Source organism: Lactuca sativa, chromosome 8 (assembly GCF_002870075.4).
Source record: "Lactuca sativa cultivar Salinas chromosome 8, Lsat_Salinas_v11, whole genome shotgun sequence".
NCBI classification, from domain to species: domain Eukaryota; kingdom Viridiplantae; phylum Streptophyta; class Magnoliopsida; order Asterales; family Asteraceae; genus Lactuca; species Lactuca sativa.
This window is the reverse complement of record NC_056630.2, coordinates 143514987-143538361: the sequence shown is the minus strand read 5'-3', so window position 1 is coordinate 143538361 and position 23375 is coordinate 143514987. Positions and strand designations below refer to the sequence as shown.

At 34.2% G+C, this 23375-nt stretch overlaps 3 protein-coding genes across 3 annotated transcripts; 1 reads left to right on the top strand and 2 right to left on the bottom strand.

Annotated features, from left to right (window-relative positions):
• Positions 1-12356: 12356 nt before the first annotated feature.
• Positions 12357-17298, top strand: LOC111910910 (E3 ubiquitin protein ligase DRIP2). The gene is made up of 8 exons (XM_023906717.3): positions 12357-12558; positions 12725-13006; positions 13594-13693; positions 14220-14541; positions 14634-15037; positions 15156-15203; positions 16285-16357; positions 16803-17298. The coding sequence occupies exons 2-8, from the start codon at positions 12889-12891 to the stop codon at positions 17058-17060; spliced, it is 1323 nt and encodes a 440-aa protein (XP_023762485.1). The 5' UTR covers positions 12357-12558; positions 12725-12888; the 3' UTR covers positions 17061-17298.
• Positions 17299-17426: 128 nt separating this feature from the next.
• Positions 17427-18650, bottom strand: LOC111910909 (anther-specific protein LAT52). Its single transcript, XM_023906716.3, has one exon. It carries the CDS (start codon positions 18448-18450, stop codon positions 17719-17721), a length of 732 nt encoding a protein of 243 aa, XP_023762484.1. The 5' UTR covers positions 18451-18650; the 3' UTR covers positions 17427-17718.
• A 123-nt stretch (positions 18651-18773) lies between these two features.
• LOC111910907 (GABA transporter 1) lies at positions 18774-22314 on the bottom strand. The gene is made up of 7 exons (XM_023906715.3): positions 21988-22314; positions 21750-21872; positions 21538-21632; positions 21256-21442; positions 21019-21149; positions 20269-20484; positions 18774-19316 (listed from the first exon to the last, which is right to left on the bottom strand). Exons 1-7 carry the CDS (start codon positions 22229-22231, stop codon positions 18915-18917), a joined length of 1398 nt encoding a protein of 465 aa, XP_023762483.1. The 5' UTR covers positions 22232-22314; the 3' UTR covers positions 18774-18914.
• Positions 22315-23375: the final 1061 nt, after the last annotated feature.

The window sequence follows — 23375 nt, the reverse complement described above, 5'->3', positions numbered from 1 at the left end:
TCATGGTGGCCAACATGATGCATGCCACTTTGGTAGCATCCCTTTCATGTGCCCGGAAGTCAGTGATCTCCTAGGGAGTTGTAGTGGTCTCATCAATCTCCTTAAGCTCCTTGTAGAGGACATATTCTTTGTCCTCGTAGCGGGTAATCATCCTGATGTTTCTGATCCATTCATTGAAGTTGGATCCATCAAAAGTGACTTTCCCACACAAGTTCATAAGGGTAAAGGATCCATTAGGATTAGAGCCAGAAGCAACATTGTTTGAAGACATCTGAAAGAAGAGAACAAGATTAGTTTAGATATTAAGAGAGTCCTTAATAAAACACCCAAATGTAATATCAAGGCTAGGATCCAATCACAATATATTATAACTTAGAAGAGGTATGCCGTAATCCAAGCTATAACATATTTGAAAGGTAGGTGAATGACGATTCACCAATTTCCACCATGAAAACCGAAATGTAAATATTAGGTTTTTAACTGGTTCTTAGAAATTCCTAGATTCTTTTGAGATTCAATGAACTTTTCAAAGGCATGATTCAATCTCGAGTGTGCCCTCCAAGTTTTGTGACTGGGATACCAAGGATCACAAAACGAGGTGTGAAGTAACCATGCAAATCACTTGGTACCCTTAAAGTTTATCACTCAATCAAGGTGTCGGTAAACCACACACGCTCCACCGATACTATGATAAACCTTAAGTCACCCTTTACCTACCTTGTTAAGTCCAAGTTAGTGTGCCGGTTAACCACACATGCTCCACCAGCGACTTAAACAAAGTGTAAAGTGTAATTTCATGGATTAGCACCTTATTCACATTTTTCCTAAAGTAACTAAGATTGGGAATTTAATAAAAATATTTAGTTACTTTATAATATTCATCATACTTTTAATGAGAATTTATAAGTCCTTGTCCTACCCGTTCGGCTAACAACCCTCCACCGATCAAGGAAGTGGTGGATGAGAGTGGAAACCCATTAAGTTGCCATTTTATAGAAAACAACCTTATACCCCCTTATAGACCAGTTTCGTGAATGAGGCGTACTAGCGGTAAGACGACTTGATCTTATACATATATACATATATATATATATATATATATATATATATATATATATATTATTAACTTATAATATTATAACGTATAAGGGTTGATTTTTAACTTTTAAAAATCTAAGGGTTGGAACTAAAGTTTTAATCATGACTTTACTTGTTCCAAAACCTGAGGGCAAGTTTTGTAACTTTACAAAACCTTTCATATTCATAACATATGAGTTATTAAAATGAAGACTCTTCATTTTATAACTTATGTGTTCTTTTAATGGCTTTTAACACAAAGAGACTTGTGGTTATCCATAACTTGAGTACAAGTTATGGACTCCATTAAAACACATAAAAATCATGAATTAATCATATAAACAAGTGACTCCTATGATCTATCAAGAACTCATAAGAACATGAATATTCATATCAACATTTCAAGAACATATGAACACATATAATCATGAAAAAAATGATATTAGCCATTGTAAATGGATTAGAACAACCATTACACCATCTAAAACAAGTTTTATAACACCAAAACAGTTTAGGGTAATGTTTCTAGTCCATTTCCAGCAGCACAAATCGAATTTCTGCATTCTGCATGACCAACTCGTCAAGTGCACGAACAGACTCGCCGAGTTGGTTGCATTTTCTCTTGGACTCGTCGAGTCCTCCCCGTGGACTCGTCGAGTCCCCTGAGCAGACAACAAAAAATCGATTTTTCAACACTATTTTGCATCAAGTATTCACAAACAAACCTAGGCTCTGATACCACTGATGGGTTTTGAACATTCTAACACTTCCTAAGTGTACATGCAACCCTAATAACCTTGGATCTATGTTTTTCTAAATACATGAAAATTTTTGTTTTCCAAGGTTCATAATCCTATCTAGCATACATGGGGAACTTTAATCCGAAAAGGATGGCTAGAATTACATACCTTGTAGTTGATTGATTCCTTGAGACCTGTGAGCCTAGCACCCCAAGTGTGATGCCTCAAATGCTTCACACAATACCAAATGCTTTTGGAATGGCTTTTAAGAGAATAAACACACTCTAAAAATCGGCCTAGCCCTCACTTATATTTGTGTAGCCGATTTTGGTGGATAGTATGTTTCTTATATAGTGTGACACATCTAGGGTTACACCATGTAAACCCTAATGTGTCATGGCTCTTCATTTCCACAACCCATGGGTTTGTAACTCCCATGGAGCGTCCATGGAGCATCCTATGGGTTTAACCCAACTTGATAATCCATGGAGCCTCTTAGCCCACTATACAAGTTATGGATGATTTACATAATCAACCCATATATTTAATTAGTTATCTTTTGATCACTTAATTAATTTCAAATTAATTCTTGATCAATACTAATTAAATAATAATATTAATATATTAGAACTTATAATATATTAATAAACCACAAGTGTTATTTCTCTCATTTAGTCTATCCAAATGCATGATGCCATGCAACCCAAATGGACCATGCCGGGTCAGGTCAAGTACATACCAGAAATAGTTATGGACTTAGACACCTTATCCAACAGTGTCGTGTCATACAAAAACACGACACGACTGCCCGATTTGACAGCCCTAAGCGTGTGTGGTTAACCGACACATTGATTGGGTGGTGATCGACATCGAGAGTACCAAGCTAATTTGCATGGTTATCCACACATTGTTTGTGATCCTCGGCATCCCAGTCACAAACTTGAAGGGCATAATCGAGATTAAACTTGTCATTAAAAAGTTCAATGAATCTCAAAAGATCTAGGAGTTTCAAAGCATTTAAAACCTAATTTTCTTTTCGTTTTTCATGGTGGAAATTGGTAAATCGTCCTTTACCTACCTTCAAATATTTTGCAATTGGATTACGACATCCCTCTTCCTAATTGCAGAATATTGTGTTGGATTCTAGCCTTGATATTTCATTTGGGTGTTATATAAAGGATTCTTATCAACTAACTTGAATTTTCTCCCATTTTGTAGATGCCAAATGATTATGGTCTCCCCAGATCCTTTGGAAAAAGTTTTCCACTTGAAGGTGATGTTCCACGATAGGATCATGGAAATGAAAATCATGCGGCACTTCCTCTACCACCTCCTATTGGCAAAAAGACATGAAGTTGGGAAGTATGTGTGTGCACATGTATTGGAGATGAAGTCACACTTTGACAAGTTGGAAATGATGGGTGTTGTTTTCCTGAGGAAGTTGGATGTTGACTGGGTTCTTCAATCACTTCCCGGCTCATATAGTGAGTTCATTAGAGAGTACTATATGATGGAATCACGACGTGACCCTCATTAATTTGACTTATTTGCTTATTGTTGCTGAATCAGCAATGATTTGGCACACTAGTCTAGCAATTGTGTCTTGTAAGTCAACCTCCTAAACTTCTATGGACATTGATGATGGCAACATTGGAAGTCCAGAAAATTTTTCTCTACGCAAGAGAAAGGATGAGTCTGAGATAGTCCCGTGTACCATTCCAGAAGAGTCAATATGTAATAGCATAGTTTTCATTTCAATTGTGTTGTAAGGACAAGTTTTTCCGCGTTTTTATAAATAAAATAAATTTTGCTTTTTGTCTTATTTATAATTCTTTTCAATGACATTTGTGAAAATTGATGTTTGTTTGTTTCTATTATTACCAATGTTGAAATGGATGTGATTCTTAGTTATGTTAGTTGTGGTAGTGTCAGAAATTTATCAAATAAGGAAAGATTCTCATCCCCCAAGTTTCAATTCGACAGAAACTTGGAATCATACAAATTGTATTGTGTGATGAATTAGAACCTCCGTGTTTAGGAAGTTAAGACTTATTCCTTGTTCACACAAGTATGTGAGTCAAGTAAAGGACTAAAGGACTAGAACACAATGTTGTGCACTGGTCAAGTCCACCACAAAAATGATAAGACTATTCGTCATGATTTACTAAAGGTTTAGTAAATATGGTTATGCTTACAAGATTATGTGTGATTCTGAATCATTGGAAAAGTTCCAATGAATAGCAGAACGAATAAGAAGAATCAATTAGGCAGAAAGATAAAAGCCTCTCCAATCTGAAAAGAAGGGAGAGTACTTAAGTATCATGTTTTATGATCATCTTAGTGATTATGAAACCGTATCACAATTGATCCTCTAAGCAGATGAATTGGAAATTGTTGAAATGGTTAAATCAAAAGGATGAGTCATACTTCGTTCCAAAATCAAGCCTTAGAGTCGTACTGCAAGATTGTGACTTGAGTGGCATCATCTTAAGAAGGTTTATAGCACTCATCAAATGTGGAGTAGAAATTTTTTTACTCTTGCACATTTGACATTGGTAAGTTGTGATGTCTTGGATAAGACAAAGACCAACTAAGGCCAATTGTATGAAATGTTTGTCTTGATGAGAAACCGCACTAACTCTTGAATATTTTTTTGTCAATGAATGTTTCTTGACGAGAGAATTTTATATGTCAAGAGGACATTGGGAGTCTAAATAATCTTGAAAAGTTTCAAGAACTAATCAAGAGTAAACCTATTGTTAAACACTAGCACACGACTTGAGGTTTGCAACCTATCATGTTGACACATTCTTGTTTTTGTGCCATTCCAGTTGAGTTGACCATGTATGTGAGTTCTATGAGTTCTCATTTGAATGAATAAAGGCAGAGCACCTTAATCAATGAAAGTTCATTGATTTGTATGGGTGATCTGCACAACTACTTGGAAGACATGGTAGGCTCTTATGCTACCAAATGGCAAGAAATTAAGATCGAACAAGTTCAATCCATATGAGTTTGGATTTGTCATGAACATTGTTTTATGATTATGATTATGACAAATTCACATGGAAAGGAACACTTACGCCATAAAATCTAAGTGGTAAGGTTTCTCTCCGTTTCATGAAAATAATTATGAGGAAACGCTTTCACTAAGAGAGATTTTAAGGAGATAGCAGTTGTGATATTTGCGTCCTCAAATTCGATTATGAGGAAATGCTTTCACTAATCAAGAGTAAACCTATTGTTAAACACTAGCACACGAATTGAGGTTTGCAACCTATCATGTTGACACGTTCTTGTTTCTGTGCCATTCCAGTTGAGTTGACCATGCATGTGATTTCTATGAGTTCTCATTTGAATGAATAAAGGCAAAGCACCTTAATCAATGAAAGTTCATTGATTTGTATGGGTGATCCGCACAACTACTTGGAAGACATGGTAGGCTCTTGTGCTACCAGATGACAAGAAATTAAGATTGAACCAGTTCAGTCCATATGAGTTTGGATTTGTCACGAACATTGTTTTATGATTATGATTATGACAAATTCACATGGATAGAACACGCCATAAAATCTAAGTGGTAAGGCTTCTCTCCATTTCATGAAAATAATTATGAGGACAAATTCACATGGATAGGAACACTTACGCCATAAAAAATAAGTGGTAAGGCTTCTCTCCGTTTCATGAAAATAATTATGAGGAAACGCTTTCTATAAGAGAGATTTTAAGGAGATAGCAGTTGTGATATTTGCGTCCTCAAATTCGATTATGATTACAACATCCTTCTTCATAGTTCGAATTGTGAGATTTGACAATTAGTCTAAACATTTAGGACTTATTGATATAAGTTATGAATTAGTTTAGACATACATATGCGCTATCTAAGGAAAGGTGTATGAGTTTGATAAGCTTAGATAAATGCTTATCGAAGCATATCATATTAGAAATATGAACTTTGGAAGTCAATAAGTATTGAATTCTAGAAGTCCAACTGCTTTCTGAATATGTGTCAAAGCTAGTGGGAGCATAAAAGTTATGCTGGTATGGATATAATTATCATGTTAGTGGGAGCATGATTATTATTTTAAGTGTTGCAAGTTAACAATATTAATTATAGAAAACAAAAGTTTCACTTTGCAAAGTTGCAGGGGTTGAAAAGTTGTTTTGCTATAATTAAGGGAAAGAGAATATTATACTTCATTTCAAAATCTAAAATCCTGGATCGAGGAATTTTAATCAAATTTAATCAAAGGACATATATGGATGTTATGTTGAAAAGGTTCAATTTAAAAGAATTCTATATATGGCAATATTATAGCAAGAAAGTGGTAAAGTATCACGTTTTTCATGAATCGTGTCCCATACGCTTCTAGTATAGGATCGATTGCATATGCTGTAATATTCGACCATTCTAAATTTTCCAAATGCCTAGGGCATTAAGAGGGAAAAGGACCAGAACCGGATATGACTAAAATAATTAAACAACTGTCAAGGACAAACTAAGGTTCGCCAAGGATTGGTCACTTGTGGGCAGTTGGAAGTATAGTAATGAATGGACCATATTGACATTATTATGAATAGATTATACTCTATTTAGAATGAGTTGTCGTATGACATATATGGAAATGTTTCCATATTGGGAGTTGGACGTTAAGAATCTACGTTTAGATTAGAAACTTTTATGCAAAAAGGATGTTCAAAGGAATGTACTTTGAATGTGAGACTTCATATCTATGGAATTGCCTTGTAACAATCTCCAATAGAGCACTTTGTAATATCATTGGCAAAGTCTTGGTGGCTTTGGTGCTGTGACGTTACGAAAGGATCGTTGCATAAAGTGTTAGAATCTAACATATTCTAATGGTGGCAAGAATTAGTATTCTTACACTTATGATAAGGATTTTGAATTGTGAAATGAGCATCATTGGGAATGTATTCAATTGATCTATTTCACAAAGTAAGGACCATAGGTAAACATAGTGTGCATGCTTGGAGCATGGGACAACTGTTGTTATAATTCAAGTAATAAGTTGATTATCCGAAACATTATACAATGAATAATGTGTAATCAATATGGTGACTAAATAAAAGGTGTTTTATTTATACTCAAAAGTTTGGGGCTATATTGGGTTCGATTATTTTTGTGTTTCATCTAGCATGTTTTGACTTCCCGAAGAATAAGATTATTCAAACCATCCACAATCAAACATAATTTGGAAATAGGTATTGAGGCAAGACTGTCATGAATCTGACTGTAGATTGTCTGAAGTGTTTTAGACATAGCAAAAGTTTGTTGCAGTATTCATGAGTGCTCCTGAAATAAGATTTGAGTATTGGAATAAGCCCACGCTCACGTGAATCACTTCATGGATTTTATCATGAGTGATTGTGAGACGATAATATCTTATATTCTTGAAACGGAGACATGTGAGTTGTAGTTTACAAGTTGGTTGCACATTGATAATATGTAAACGCACCAGTAACTTGGTGTTATAAAACATATTGCTGTGTGTGATTTGATAAGTAAGTACAAACAAGCATTTGAGTCGAAGTTTATTCGTTCCTTTTATCCAATGTGGGATAAAAGCAATATCTGTGGGCCCCTCGATGATTTAGTGATGACACCTAAGCGCTTGGCCAAGCCTGGACTAAGTTGATGTGTTCAATTGTAGTCTGTTGTCAGTCGTCATAAATCGGAAATCGGGAAACAACACATAGACTGAGAGAATGATTAAAGTCCATGTCTCATGTCTATACGATATCTAGAATTGAAGAATATATGATCCCTTATCTAAAGGACACATTACTGATAAGATTAGAGTTGACAACGGCTTTTGAAAGCTATGATTGCTAGTCAGGTTCTGAAGTCGTACTTGCAAAAGAGTTATTAGACTTATCCAAGTGGGAAACTGTTGGATTAGGTGTCTAATCCCATAACTATTTTGGTATGTACTTGACCCGATTATGAGCATGGTCCTTTGGGTTGCCTTCACCATAGCAACTGATAGGATGAATTAAGGAGAAAGAGGATTAATTATGGTTTATTAATATGTTATGTGAATAATATATTAAAAGAGAAATCATATTGTTTAATTAATATTGATCAAGAATTAATTTTATGGTCAAAAAAGATTAATTAAATAAAGGGGACTGATACTGTAATTATAAGATACTTACAAAGTTGGGCTTAGGATCCATAAGGAAGCAATGGACAAATTCTATATGAGAGTCCATATAGAAATCGTCCAAAGGGCCTTCTAGAAGGATATTTGGGTTGCTTAAGGAATAAGCAACTGGATTAGGGTTTCCTAGTTGATAACCCTAGAAGCCTAACTATAAAAGGAACCCATAAGGCCACCAAATTCGTGCCTAACCCTATCTAGAGTACCTTGGACGCATTTTGTGCCTCCTCCTCCCTTTCCTAAGTCATCTTGTTGCTAGTGGTGTTTGTGACTCCATTAGAGGTGCAACATTTGAGGCACCAGGCTTTCAGAAGTCAAGATCAAGAAGGTTTGTGATTGTTATTACTACATAACAATCAAGGTAATATTCCTAACCATATTCATATGTTAATTTCGATTATAGTATGCTAGATCTAGAGTTTATAATTTTTGGATGATTATTGCATGTACAACTAGACAAACTAAATCCAAAGCTTTAGGGTTTGCATGTGCATCATAGGATTGATGTAATGCTAAAAACCCATCAATATGATATTTGCAAGTTGGGCTTGTGCATCCCTAAGAAGGGATGGACGAAATTCTATGTGTATCCTACATAGAGTTAATCCAAATTGGGGTTCTGGAAGGATTTAATGGGTTGCTTAAGGCCTAAGCAAAGAATTAGAGTTCTAGTCAGAAACCCTAGCAGCTCAGCTATATAAGGAACCCCTAGGACTCCCAAAATCGGCCACTTTGCTTCCAAGAGAATACCCTAGCCGGTTTTGAGCCTCCTAACCTCTCTCATATTCTTCCAACTTGCTATTTGGTGTTTGTGACTCACTAGAGGTGCGACAATTGAGGCACTAAGCTTTTGAAGGTCAAGATATACAAGCTACAAAGGATAAAGGTATTCTTCTAACTTTGTTTTATGTTACAAATTTCGAAAATTGTATGCTAGTTAGGGCTCATGCTTTGGATAACTTGATTTGCATGTATAACTTGAGAAAAACATAGATCCGAAGCATTAGGGTTGCATGTACAACATATGAATGTTGTATTGCTCAAAACCCATCACCTTCGACTTTCTTATGAATTATAAAAGCCACAATTAAAGAGTGGAAAAACATAATCGGAACTCGGATGTTACATAGCTTTGCCAAACACGCCCATGGTCTCGATTCTTGAATAAACGATGTTGTCTAAGATGATTTGGTGTCTCCGACGGGCTCAGCGTGCTTAGTTATACCACATAATAGTCATATTCCTATAGTCCACAAGAAAGCCCAAAAGACCAAAAGTACATGATGCTGTATGGGTAGATTAAGAAAACAAAAATTACATAAATGGTCCATGGTTTGGAAAAATAGGCACATAATAGTCTTATTTCATGAAAATAGACAAACTCGGTCCTTGTGTTTTGTTGATATTACAGAAATGGTCCTTCCGACACACGACGTCAAAAAACCGCCGTTAAGTTTCTGTAAAATGACATATTTACCCTTTATTTTTCCTTTTTCATATTTTATGATTATTTCCCTATTATGCATGGACCATTTATGTAATATCTATCCCTCAATTTGGCATCAATAATAATGGGGAAAGATGTTCCCCTAAATTCCTCTACTTCTTGAATCAGTGTCTTAAAATCGAAAGATGCGACCACAACGACCCCTCCCTTTCTTGAAATGATTCTAGAAAATCAAAGCATCTAGAACTGCCAAGGTATTTACAATTTAATTTGGACTTACTGGACTAGAATTAGCGAAGAATTTGTCTGTAGACGTGATCAAAACCCAGTTCAAAGATGCATATGGGAAATCGACACCTTTCTAGCCATACAATGAAGTCTTTGGGCTTCAAAGGTTTAGGGAGTGCGAACTAATCCATTGTTGGTTGGCTATGTTGGCTACTTTTAGTGCTCTCATCGTCGAATTCGTCACCGATGTTACATGGCAAGATGCTGGAAGGTATGTATGTACATGTTATACATTTGATTAGTCGATGATTAAAGCATAAACCATGAAAACTAATTGAGTTTTTAGTATTGTTTTTTTTAGGTTGAAATAATCGTTGGATCATCATACCTTGGGAAACCACTCCCATTCTCCATCACCACTTTGATTTGGATTAAGGTTTTGATCATCAGCTACATTAAGTTTCAAAGAAACGTTGAGCTTGATCCTAAAATAAGTTGTAGAATTGAAATAAATTGTTCAAAATCAGATTCAATTCCAAGTGTTTTTAGGCGAATAAAAGTTCGAATAGGCAAGTACTATTAACGAAAATTTAATTTTAACAAGATTGATTTTGCAGACTCGGTGCTCCATCATCAAGGTGAGAAGAGCAAAACTTGTGATCGATTGGAGCTCGACTGCTGTCAGTATGAGATCGATGTTTTGAGATAACCCTTTGAGCACATCCCATGCATTTAGATCATTAGAAACAACTTCTTGCAACTAAAATCTCAATTCTCCTAAATCTCTGATTGCAAATTACACATAAAATTTGGGGGATATGTCGTATGAGTTTTGTGAAGTTATTTTGAGAGATTTGGCTACATGATTGATCATCTTGCCCCTTTTTTATTTTATTTACTGAAGGGAGATGTTGATAACGAACGTACTTTTATAATTTCATTTTTTTGAGAAGAACGATAATAATCTGCCGAGTGTAATTATCAACTTCAACCAATTTAACTCTAAAAGTCGTCTAGGTGAAAACCCATCTCCGCTAACATTTGGGTGGTTTTCGGTAAACTGATGGGAAGTAGCGAGCGGTGGCAGGCGGCGTTGGAGGTGGTAGAGTTGGGATAGGAGTAGATACGAACGATTTCTAATTTAATAATAAAAAATTAAAAAAATAAAAATCTAAAAACAAAAAAGATATGAAAAAAATGGTAAAGAAATCATTTTATTAGGAATTTAACCGCTATCTGTTAGATTTGATAGCTTAGGGATGATCGAAAACAAAAAAACCGAGTTTGTCTATTTTTTGAAATTGGACTGTATACGACTATACGTGCCTATTTTGCTAAATCATAGGACCATTTATGTAACTTTATAATAAAAAAAATAAAAAACTGGTGTGCAGTTTTGGCCCTTTCACACCACCTGCGCATGTTATCACTTGGTGTACTTTATCCATTAATTTATCCTCTTCCTACTTTGTTTATCGTTTCAAAATTAAGTACGAAAATAATGGTAGCTATCAAAAAAGAAAAAAGTAAATAGCTAAATAAATAATTAAACTACTTATACTTATAAGCTGTCATCTATATATTTAACTTATAATAATGTTTAAAATATTAAACTAAAAAATATACAATAAAATATAATTTAAAGGTTGTTTGTAAATTCATATATAAATAAGTCCTGTAATATTTCTTGTCATTGATAATTTTCCGATCTATGTCTCGTGATTATAATTTGGGAATGAAGTTAGACTTCTTGATCTGGAATAATCAAGAATAATATGCATGTAATGTAGTCTCTAGAAAGATAATCAGTATATCATGTAATATCAAATGTCATTTAAATCAAATGATTTTATTTTCTTGTATTTATATATCAATATGTCATTTAGATCAAACGATTTTATTTTCTTGTATTTTTATAATAGCAATAACAACAGATCCGTAAATTTCATCGAAATGAAATATGATAGATGGATGTCAATAGTCGTTCATTCATATGCTAAAAACAGTTGCGTCTCAAGATGACATCTGACATTAAGAATCCCCTGTACAAGAGGCAAAAGCATGCAAAGTATTTTTTCTTTGTATTTATAATATTAATTGTAATTAGACATTCTATAAACCACGTATGTTTTTTTTTTGTCTTGTTATTAAGATATCATAACATGCACTATAATATTTTGGCATGTTTTCCAGTATGAAAATACACTAAGATTTTATTCTCGATGATTGAAAATAAGATGATAAAGGTCTTTGATATTCTTTTACAATTTGAGAAGCAACCTGTAAACTGTATATAATAACTCAAAGATAGAAATGATTCTAAATATACATTTTTTAGTATATTTTAAATCTTCCTTTTTCATATGGGTCTTCTTTGTTATTATGAAAATAAGTTATATTATTAAACTGCCAATAATTTAATATAATAATAATATTTGTATAAAGATTTAGATTTATACTTTATATATTCATGAAAATCTGTCGATACAAAGCCAATATTTATAGATGACATTGTAGAATAACTGGATGTGTTGTAAGATTGTAAGTATGCAATTAATTGTGATTTTAAAAAGCAAAATAAATTAAATAAAATCGAGATGTTATATCATATATGCGATTTTCCTAATAATCTATTTTACTTCGCATTTAAAAAGAAAAAAAAAAGACTTAGTAAACCAAAGAAGTGTTCGGTCCATGCCATTTTACAATTACGAAACCCACCCTTCTCTCTCTACTCTCTCTCTCTAAAACTCTCGATTTCGACTCCCAGACAGATGATCTAGCGACGCCTCTTGTCCAAATTCATCACCAACCCACGTCGTTTCTTCGCAAATCATTCATACCCACCTCCTTAATCTTCAAATCGTATCTTCATAGATCGAGGGTATGTTGCTCGCTTTCTCAGTTTCTCTTTCTCCCCCCCTATATATCTATCTATATATATATCTCTATACACACACGTGGCTGCGTATATCGTGTTTATGCATATATGTTAGTGCCTTGAGAGTTGATTCAATCGTTGTTGATCTCACTTCTTGTCTTCAATGCAGGCAAATTACCTACGTAAATTCAATGTGTTTCCCCAAACGGTGTTGCTAACATGCACCTCCTTTAGGAACTACGTGCGTGAGGCCATTTGTGTTTGTGTGTGGTGTGTTTACGAAGAGGGCTGCTTGGGCTTTGTTGGTGAATTGCTTGGTGGTGTTGTGTGAAGATGTCAAATACTCAGGTGGTGAAATTACGAAGAGAATCGGTAGCGGCATGCATGACATGCCCTATCTGCAATAAGCTCTTTCGAGATGCCACTACTATCCCCGAATGCCTTCATACGTGTGAGTATTTCTCTCTCTTGTTGCTCATCCAATTCAATCATAACCTTCACTTCAAAAGTTTGAGTTCGATCTGGTTTTGTTTAACTTAGTGTTGTTAGTATGTACGAGTTCACAATTGGGATTCTTCATGGTGATCTGGTTATGATTCTCTTAATTAATACTTTGTTTATCTTTTATCTATTATCTTTCATGTTGAATGGCAAAAAGCATGTGTTTTTCTTACTTGATTAATTGGAATGAACCGGATACCTTTTCCATTAATCTGATATCGTGGTTTTTGTTCTTTGCTGTTTATAAACATAGTTGTTGAAATTTGGCTGAAAATTTCCTACATATTTCCCAGTATTATTCTGTTTCACGGATCTTAAAAAACAGAATTGACAAAACGGGGCATAATTTTCAGTTCCCCTAATTTTTCTATGTAACTATTTCAATCTTGTTTTTTCCCAAAAATAGCAAAGACTTGGCCTTTCTTTAGTTGAAAACTTTTACAATGAAACCTATCTGTTTAAATTTTCTATGTCTGTAACAACTCTAAGAAATGTGTATTTGCTAATTGTGTTTTGCCTCTCTTGAACATCATCCAGTCTGCAGGAAATGTATTCATAAGAAGCTCACAGATGATGAGCTTGAATGTTGTCCAATATGCAATATTGATCTGGGATGTGTGCCTTTAGAGAAACTGAGGTCAGTCAATCTCTCTCTAACATTATGTCATTTATCAGTGCTCTTAAATTATTAATTTGTATCCATGTTACAGAATTGAGTTTGATATATCTGTTATAGTTATATGTATTTTTTTTTTGTCTTTTTGCATAATGTGACTATAAAGAACATTATTATAGTTTGCAAACCTGTTATAATGAGAAGAATTATGAATGTTTATAATTTAGGGAACACTGTCACAACTTGCTGTACAACAAATCCAGAGGTTCTGTTTCTTTCATTATTAGGCTATATTTTGATGATTTATTGTAGATAATATCCTTTTTGGTATATATTATTTTCCATATATCCTATCTTTAATACATTTCCAAATGAATCAGATTCTTAACTTTTCCTTTTTTAGGTTAATTTGAGCACTTCATTTAATGAAAACCCATATCTGTTCATTTTCATTCATCAACATGATTTTCTTTATAAAACAAATGTTCATGATACAGAATATGCTGTTGAAACATGATTAATGTATTTGATTATTGTAATTAAACAGGCCAGATCATAGTTTGCAAGATGTCAGAGGGAAAATATTTCCCTCAAAAAGAAGAAGGGTAAAGGCTCCTGAAGTTGTGCCTTCAGTTACATTACCATTAAGAAGAAAAGAAAGATCACTCTCATCACTTGTAGTCAGCACTCCTAGAGTGTCAACACAAACTACAATGACTGGCAAAAGGTCAAAAGTACCCTCAAGAAAGAAACCACGTGGGTCCTCTTTCTCTATTGAGAAATCTGTCAAGAAAGAAGAAAACTCCATGGATGATCACCAAGATAGCTCGAGTTCTCGTGAGATTTCAAACAAATTCACACAGAACAATGTACTCATTTTCTTCATAAAAATACATACTTTTTTTTTTTACTTTATTTATTTATTAAAATCTGTAATGAGAAATAAACAATAATGATGCAGAATTCTTCACCATCGAGTGCCCCTTCACCTGATAAAGAAACAAAGAATGGGAAGGTTGATATGTGGAAACCTTTGAATTATTTGGTGGAAGTGGCAAATAGGAGTAAATCTTCTAAGTTTACTTCACAAGGGTCTAGTGTGAAATCAGAACCACAAAATACCCCAAAGAGTGAAGGGCAATTGCGTAAACTTAAAGGAAAAGATCAACTGAAGCGATCAAAATTTCAAGATGAGAATGGGAGGTCTGATGTGGATGTTACAGAATCTGCAAAACCCAAAAAGATAAGAAAAAAACGCAAAAACAATGCAGGTAATGCCACTGTAATGGATGCTGATGCTAATAATGCTGCAATGGAGAAAAGAATAAGTCCTATTTGGTTCCATTTGGTGCCTTCTCAACAACAGTGAGTGGTTTTTTTACTTTTATTTCACCTCAACAACATCAATCTTGAATCTTGTTAAAAAAATTTTGTTTCTTATATTCACTTGTTAAATTAAATTTCCTTTATAATATTTTTTCAGGGAAGGTGAACCATTGGGCCAGATAGAAGGAAGTTTTGTCAGACTAAAGTTAGTTTCTCTTTTTTTGCTCATTTGGCCTGATATTATTATTATTAGCTATAAATATAACCGAGTTGACTCGTTTTCACATAAATTACCACAATCACATTCTTCTACTGCACCTTAGTTTCAGACTTCAGTTTATTGATTTTTTGCATTTGTCATGATATTTGATAGTAAATGTATATAATCCCTGAACTTTTTATCCGTGTCACTTGATTGTTACATTCATTATAAATCGCTTATGTTACAAATATTCTGATTTATATTGAAAAATTCCCTTTGTTCAAAAAAGAGTTAGAACCTCAGGAAACCATATCCATAACCAGCTAAATGGGCTTAAAATTTCCAAACCAGCCCAATCTCTTAGATAAATGGGTTGACCCGTTTGCTTTTTTTTTTTTTTTTTTTTCCAACTTGATCTGTTAGATAAACAAGTTAACCACTTAACCTCGGTTGACCCATTTAAATTATAAACTTCACACAGATGAAAAAAAAATTACAATTTGTTTAATAAGTTACAAATGAAAAAAATAATTGCTTAGAATATTGTAATTGTTTAATTAAAATGTTAAATGATAATAAATATATATTTAAACGATTTGGAAGGTTGTTTTAGTGTCAAAAATTCTAACCCTAACCCAACCTATTAAAAAAAATAGGTTTAAACGGGTTGAAAGTCTTGACCCAATATGCTAAATGTATAGAATAAATAAATACCTATGCTTTAAGTTTTATCTTGCTTGTAATTATACTTTGTGCACTTGTTTAAACTATTGAGGATATTTTTTTTTGTCTTGCCTCTATAAACAGCAAAATGAGCGAGTTGATGTTGCCCCTCAACACTCTTTCTCTTTTCTTTCCAATTTCTTTTGATAAAGCAATTTAGAAGGTCGTAAGTGCTTGACTATAAATCACGTGTCACTGTATTTTTAAAAGAAAATACCAAAATTGTCCCTTTTGTAGCCTATTTGCATAACAGGGCTTCATATTACATGGAAGATGGGATTGTGGGTCCCATGTATGTGACTTGAATCTAGTAGTACCTCATTGGTTATATATTGAAAATTTCATTTTAAATTGGTTTCAGGGATGCAAACATACCTGTTTCAATTATCCAGAAGTTTGTTATGAGCAAACTGAAACTCGCAAGTGAACATGAGGTAAGTCTCTGACATTATTATTATTATTATTATATTCATATTCATATCGAATAAAGGAAGATAACATACTTTCTGCTCCTTTTTCTCTTTCATGTGTGTAATATGTAGGATTTTTTTTTACCAACATAGACAATGTATTTACCCATAATAGCAACACACTTACAATTCCTTAGCCATAGTATTAACATACTTACATATCCCTACCCTAATAAAGTAAAATGTGCATATTACTGACATAAATGTACGTATGTTGCTATTATGGGGGGCAAATTACTCTTTTACCCTTTTTATAATCAAGCTTCTTTCATTTTCATCTTAACCATAGTGTATTCCATATTTGAGTCGAGGAGGGCAGGGCAAATTAAAAATCGTGATTGTTTTGTTATATCTTGTTTGTTTCAAGAATACTCTCTCAATGCAAAAAGACCATTTTGCCCTTCAACAGGTTGAGCTCAGATGCATGGGTCAACCACTGGTGCCAACGTTGCTGCTAGGTAATCTCATGGAGCTGTGGCTACAGACACAGCCAACTTCACAGACACTTTCCGTCATAATCGGCTCATCAGCTAAGGAATACATGATGGAGATATCGTATGCTAGAAAGATTTCCACCCCGATTCCGATTCCGACCCCGGTTCCAATTCCAGTTCCGGCTCCAGCTCCGACTCCGACTCCGACTCCGGCACCGGCACCAGTGACTTGACAGCTATGCCCTCCTTTGGTTTCCGCATAGTATAAGAAATGGAAGGACAAGAAGCTGAGATGTTCTAGTTTTATAGTTTATGTATGAGACAATATGACTAATTATAAAGTCTTAACTTACTATATAGTTGTAGGTTTGTGGTTTTTTTTACTACATATGTTGGTGAATTTTCAAATGTTGTCACCTTTGAACCCTCAACTTTTTATTAGTTCGTAACTATTGCTAGTATTTCTGCCTTTGTTACTATTGCAAAATCGTGATTTACTGGTTTTAGTATACGGCATGATAGATGACCCACAAAACACTTTTCGTTTTTATTTTTTTAATTTAAAGTTAGTTGATACATTTGATATGACTAGAATAACTTAAAATTAAAATGTAAACATGCCTAAAAAAATATGGCCCGAAGGAGGGCCTAAACTGAGACAATTTAAAGAGTGGGGAGCAAAATAACATTAATATTCATGTTACAACATACATGTACAATTTTACATTGATTTTGACAACTACCACCCAATTGTATTTAACTTAATATCTGTACATAAGACTTTTTTTTTTCTTCTTCCAAGCATGCATGCTCTTATTAATTTCCTAGATTACAATTTACAAAAAAAAATACAAGAATTAGAATAATAAGGATCAAAATTAATAAAAGAATTTATATTCCAGTAAAACCAAGCTCGTCGAGAACCTCCTTGCAACGTGGATCGGCAACTTCAGCCATGAACCCGAGTGGGTTAGCATATCGGGCTCTGCCTTTGATTCCATGTTTGGTGGTCAAAGAAACCCTAACATGGTTTTCATCATCCATAAGGTCGGGGCAGTTAATTTCTGGGCTTTCAGTGACACTGATTTCACAAATCTCTTCTGCATGGTCACCAACAGCCTTGAGTTTATAGTTTCCGTTCTCATCACTCATTCCTTCAACCCTATAAGTTTCCACATTGCTATTCTCTTTGTGACAAGCAAGGATGACTTTGACATCTCGCAACGGGAAACTGATTTTGGTTGGGAATTGGATGCGGCATGGGTCGCAGTAAATTTTACCTTGGACGATAAACGTCTCAGCAGCGTCAGGGGTTACGCTTGCTTTTCCTTGGTTGATAAAGTCACCCCCGACACCGCCAAACCCTTCCCAGATTGATCTTTTTCCCTGGATCATGAAATCGCCAGCTGGTCCTGGTCCAGAGGCGGATCCACCTTTCTCTTTTGTGGGCTCGCCATTTGGACCAGGGGCAAGTTCATCTGTTAATTCGTCGACGACTTCTAGGTCCACTTCTCCTACACTAGCCGGGGGAGGAGCACCACCGCTGATCCAACTGCAATGCCCAATTGTTGCCATCGACAAGGCAATAAATGAAAGGACTAAAAGGGTGGCATAGTTTGCCATTTTTTTTTATTTTCTCTTTTCTAAAAGTATAAAGGGGTTATTTATGGTGGTGGCGATGAAGGATGGTGGTGGCGATTGAAAGTTGAAAGGGGAAATCGATAAGAGATTTTATGTTGAAAGGGTGAGGTGGAGAGAAAAAAAGGGGAGAAAACGGTTAGATTTCTATCTATAGAAAACCGTTAATATGTATGACAAACAACCATTAGCATATTTGACCTCATCTATTAATTAAATGATAATATACAAGTGGCAAATAAGACATGAAATAATAACTAAACTACAAAAAGAAAACATTATACATCCTTCTTAAATGGCATGAAAAATAAAAAAGAGGCCTTCATTTTTCAAAAAAATTACAAAAATACCTTTGGTCCAAAGTTACAGAAACAGTCCATGGGAAAAACTTAGATTTACAGAAATAAGATTTACAAAGTTCCAAAAACGGTCCCTGGATTATCTTTATATTAAATATCGTGGAAGAAGCTGTAGGTGTTGATGTCATCTATGATGAATTTAACAGCTCCAATGCAACCCATAACTGCAACCGCAGAGAACCATGTGGCTATAAGAATGTTGAAGAAAAAAATCGGGGTTGAATTTTTTGGCAATTTTCCAGCTTTTAAATGTGCTAATACGGGAAACACAAAGTCAAGTGGGGTGAACCCAATGGCTCCACATATGGACACAAAGTCCCCAAAAAATGGCATGGCTGCAGCCACCAGTGTTATCACAGCCATGTAAAATGAGGTGCATACGAGACGCATAATAACATGCTTTTTCAATGGAACTCGAGTACCACCACTTTGTTCGCTTGATGCCTTTTTCATTTTTTCTTCAAAAAAGGCGTATGTTGGCCTGCAATATATCTTACCAACACCAAAAAACAGATCATAAAATAGATGGCATGGCCTACACGTGGCATATTACATGGCAACATGGTGGCGTCCAGGTGGACTTTGATGTAAACACACACACAAAAAAAAACGAAGTTTAATGGCACGTTGAGTCCAAAAAGCAAACACCTACTTTAAGTCTTTAACTATTATATCAGTTTGACCATTGAATAATAATAATAATAATAATAATAATAATAATTTGATGGTTAAACGAGTTCAATGTTTGCAAAGATAAAAGGATGACAGCACATGATGTTTTTATATACATCGCTCAAATATCAAAACAGGTAATTGGGAAAAATGTTTTTATCGAATAGTCAAAAAAGTACAATAGTTTAATCACTAACGAAAATAGTTAGGTGGCTTAATGGATAAAATGGTAAAAGTTATGTTTTTTTGTATTTCGTTTTTTTCTTCTAAATAGATGGTATATTTACCTAACAAAAAGTCGGGTACAACAATTTGACAAAGGGCGAAGACCAAAATTAGTCAAGTTGTGCTCATTTGGTAACATAACTTCTTTTAAGTTTTAAAGGTCAGTTAATTTCTGCCAAAGTGGTCATTATAATAGGTGAGAGTAGGTTCCACATTTTTTTTTTGGCTATCTAAGGTATCTTACATTTTTTCATAATTTGTTTTTACTTTGTTTTTACAACTTCTTTTTTTACTTGGTTGTGAAAAAACATGAAGTTGTAAAAAAGATTTGTGATAAACATATAACAAGGAAGAAAAAAATAAAGTTGTAAAAATGGATTGTTTTAAACATGTAAAAAAGTTGTAATAATGGATTATGAAAAAACATAAAAACCAAGCAAAAAAATGAAAGTTGTAAAAATGCGTTGTGATTGTATATGCAGCTGCTATCCCTTTGGCAAAAAAAGTAACAAGTTTAGTGACATTTTAAAACTTAAAAGGGAAATACCTGAAAACATCCACATATTTGGATGACAGCAAAAAGATTTGCCATAACAGTGGTCCATTCAGGTGTTTTAAGAGAGGCAACAATAAACGGCTCAACTTCTGAACCAAACGCCCAGTATCCAAAAAACGCCAATTGCCAGTAACTCAACACAATGATTGTATATGCAGCTGCTATCCCTTTATACATTGTTTTCTTCATGGGCTCTCTAACACTACTCTGCAATAACCAAACTTCAAAACTATACAACATAATCCCACTTGTAATACACACACAGTTTTTCTTTTTCATCTTTACTTTTGAGTAACTTACATTTTGGTCCCTGAGTAGAGCTGATTTTCACAATTTTTGTCCCTAAAAGTTCTCTTGAAAATTTGGTCTGTTGTTTCAGGAAAATGACTGTGGGTATGTTTTGAAAAACTAGTCTGTAGCTTCTATTTGTGTAGAAGTTTTTGTTGTAATCTTTTGAAACGTGTAAATTACATAACATAACAGCTAAAAGCTACTTGAAGTAGCTTTTTGTTCTAAAATAAATCTTCTACTCCCAAACGAAGCCTTTTCTTTAATTTCTGTTTTTTTATAAAGGTAAAAGCTCTTCAAAGCTCGGTGCCAAATAAACCCTATATTTTTAGACCAAAACTGAAAGAAAGAACTTTCTGGGACCAAAATTGCAAAAATCAGCTATTAATAGGGACCAAAATGTAACTTGCTTTTTTTTTAATATGTAACTTACTTTTTTTTTTAATGAATTACCTGAATTTCTGGAAGCATGGCATCACCAAACGAAAATGCAATAATCCCAAGACCATTAAAGGCTTTGAACATCTTTGCTGAAGAGCTTCCAGGGAGACTATAACTTACAGTCCTTCTATCGATCTTCTTCCCTGTCACAAATAAATAAATAATTTTTTTTTACGTGTTTGATCCATTAGAAATTATATATGATCCGAATTAACTCATGCTCATATAAATGGATTGAAATATGATTACCATTGTAGATTGTGACACCAATAGTTGTTGCAGCAAATCCGATTGTACTAAAACTACAAACAGCATTTAACCATCTAAGTGAATGGATATTTGGAAGCTGAGAAAGAACAAGTTCAAAGACCCCAAAGAAGATGATAAAATGTTGAAGTGTTAAACTACCCTCTTCATGGTAGTATTTGTACACTGCCTGCACATGATGATACATGTAAATACAAAATAGAAATTTGGTACTTATGAATGTATTGTATATTTGGAATTACATGAATTGACTGTATCAATGACCTTAAGGCTACTTCCAGCAGCAATTTGAATGGCGATATTGTTGCCCAAAGAAGCCACCTGCTGGAAAAATGCAATAGACCAGTAACCCCAATTTCCTTGAAGGTCAAAGATGATAAAAGATAGGTCAAGAATGAAAGCTAAAGGAAATCATGTGACAAAGAAGTCATATTAACTTCATATCAATCATGAATGGAGAAGAGAGCAGAACTGACCATAAATGCTACGAGCAAGACGTCTATAAGTGGTGTGCTTCTTCCCATCCCATTCCCATAGAGATGCAATCAGAAGACTAGAATACCATGTGGTTAAGGTTGCACCCACCAAACTAAGCACTCCTTGTGTGATTCACATGCCCAGAGCAAAACATCAAACACCTTGTCAGCATAAATCAAATCCAACTTAACTGCTACCAAAATTTCCAAAACAATTCCTACAGGTCGAATTCACTACCTAGAGGCCATCCAAGAGAAGAGACAGCGAAGGGAAGCGGAGCATAGGCAGCAGGAGTGGCGATGGTGGTAGCCACGTGGAACGCAGCGTGTTTCCATGAGCCTCTACCACTACCAGTAGTATCTGTATATGAGCCGTTCCTTTGAAACGAATCGTTTACCGTAATGGCTGAGACTTCCTCTGCTTCATTTCCGTCGTCGCCGGAGCAGTTCCCCGGTGTTGACGGTAAGCAGATTGAGGCCATCTCTTGGAGTTTTTGGGTTGGTTTCGATGGGTGGTGATCAGCAGCATTTCAACGAAATTGAACAAAAGTCGTTAAGGTTGCCGTCCTTTGACTCAACTCTTTTGACTTTAATTTTCATTTCTTTGAATTTAGACAAAATTTCATAATCAGTCCTCGTAAGATATCTCATTTTGAGATTTTTTAAAGAAAACGTGATACCACTAGTCCTCGTGATTTGCAAAATTAAACGAAAAGTCTTCCTGTTAAATCTAAATTTTGACTGTTAGCTTTTAATAAAAAAAAACTATTTTATCTTTGTACCATATTTGCAATATACTATAAACCTTAAGGACTATTTATATAGTTTTATAAATTTGAAATTATATATATATATATATATATATATATATATATATATATATATATATATATATATATATATATATATATATATATATATATATATATATATAGGATGAGGTTCAATAGAGATACCATAATTAACCAAGGAACCAATTTTTTTTTTCAACTTTTAAAACTTATTTTTTATCAAAAAAAAAAAAAAAACTAAAAATACAGAAATTCATAATTTTTTATCCATTTTCAATGATATCAAATTCGATTTTTTTTACGTCAAACTCACAATGTGAATTTTTGAAAATTCACAATGTGAATCCGGATTCACACGTTGAATCCGAAAAATATTTTTCACATTTACAATGTTAATATATGAATTTAGATACTTTTAGATTTTTTCGATAATAAATAAGCTCTAGAAATATATGAATTTAGATACTTTTACAATGTTAATATATGAATTTAGATACTTTTACATAGCGTCAATAGGTTGTTGAGTGAGCACCACGATGATAAATCTCTCTCCATGCTTACCGTAGACTTCTCTAATGCCTTTAACCTTGTTGACAGATCCGCATTACTTCATGAGGTCAAATTGAGGTGTCCATCTATTTCCTTGTGGGTCGAATTCCTATATGGTCAAGCAGCAAGGTTATATCTAGGCAACACATATATATGGTCTTCTACTGGGGTTCAACAAGGAGACCCCTTGGGACCACTTCTCTTTGCCATTGTGTTGCACCCGCTCTTGCATAAGATTAGAGACAATTGCAAGCTTCTTCTCCATGCCTGGTACTTGGATGATGGC

What these genes read in the sequence shown, in the direction of transcription:
- LOC111910907 (XM_023906715.3), bottom strand. Translation starts at nt 22,231, where the DNA reads ATGGCCTCAATCTGCTTACCGTCAACACCGGGGAACTGCTCCGGCGAC. An exon ending in TTCTCTTGGATGGCCTCTAG is followed by an intron (nt 21,873 to 21,987) that starts GTAGTGAATTCG and finishes GAATCACACAAG; the next exon opens with GAGTGCTTAGTTTGGTGGGT. An exon ending in TGGTGTCACAATCTACAATG is followed by an intron (nt 21,150 to 21,255) that starts GTAATCATATTT and finishes TATTTGTGACAG; the next exon opens with GGAAGAAGATCGATAGAAGG.
- LOC111910909 (XM_023906716.3), bottom strand. Translation starts at nt 18,450, where the DNA reads ATGGCAAACTATGCCACCCTTTTAGTCCTTTCATTTATTGCCTTGTCG.
- LOC111910910 (XM_023906717.3), top strand. Translation starts at nt 12,889, where the DNA reads ATGTCAAATACTCAGGTGGTGAAATTACGAAGAGAATCGGTAGCGGCA. An exon ending in ACAAATTCACACAGAACAAT is followed by an intron (nt 14,542 to 14,633) that starts GTACTCATTTTC and finishes ATAATGATGCAG; the next exon opens with AATTCTTCACCATCGAGTGC. An exon ending in GGAAGTTTTGTCAGACTAAA is followed by an intron (nt 15,204 to 16,284) that starts GTTAGTTTCTCT and finishes AATTGGTTTCAG; the next exon opens with GGATGCAAACATACCTGTTT.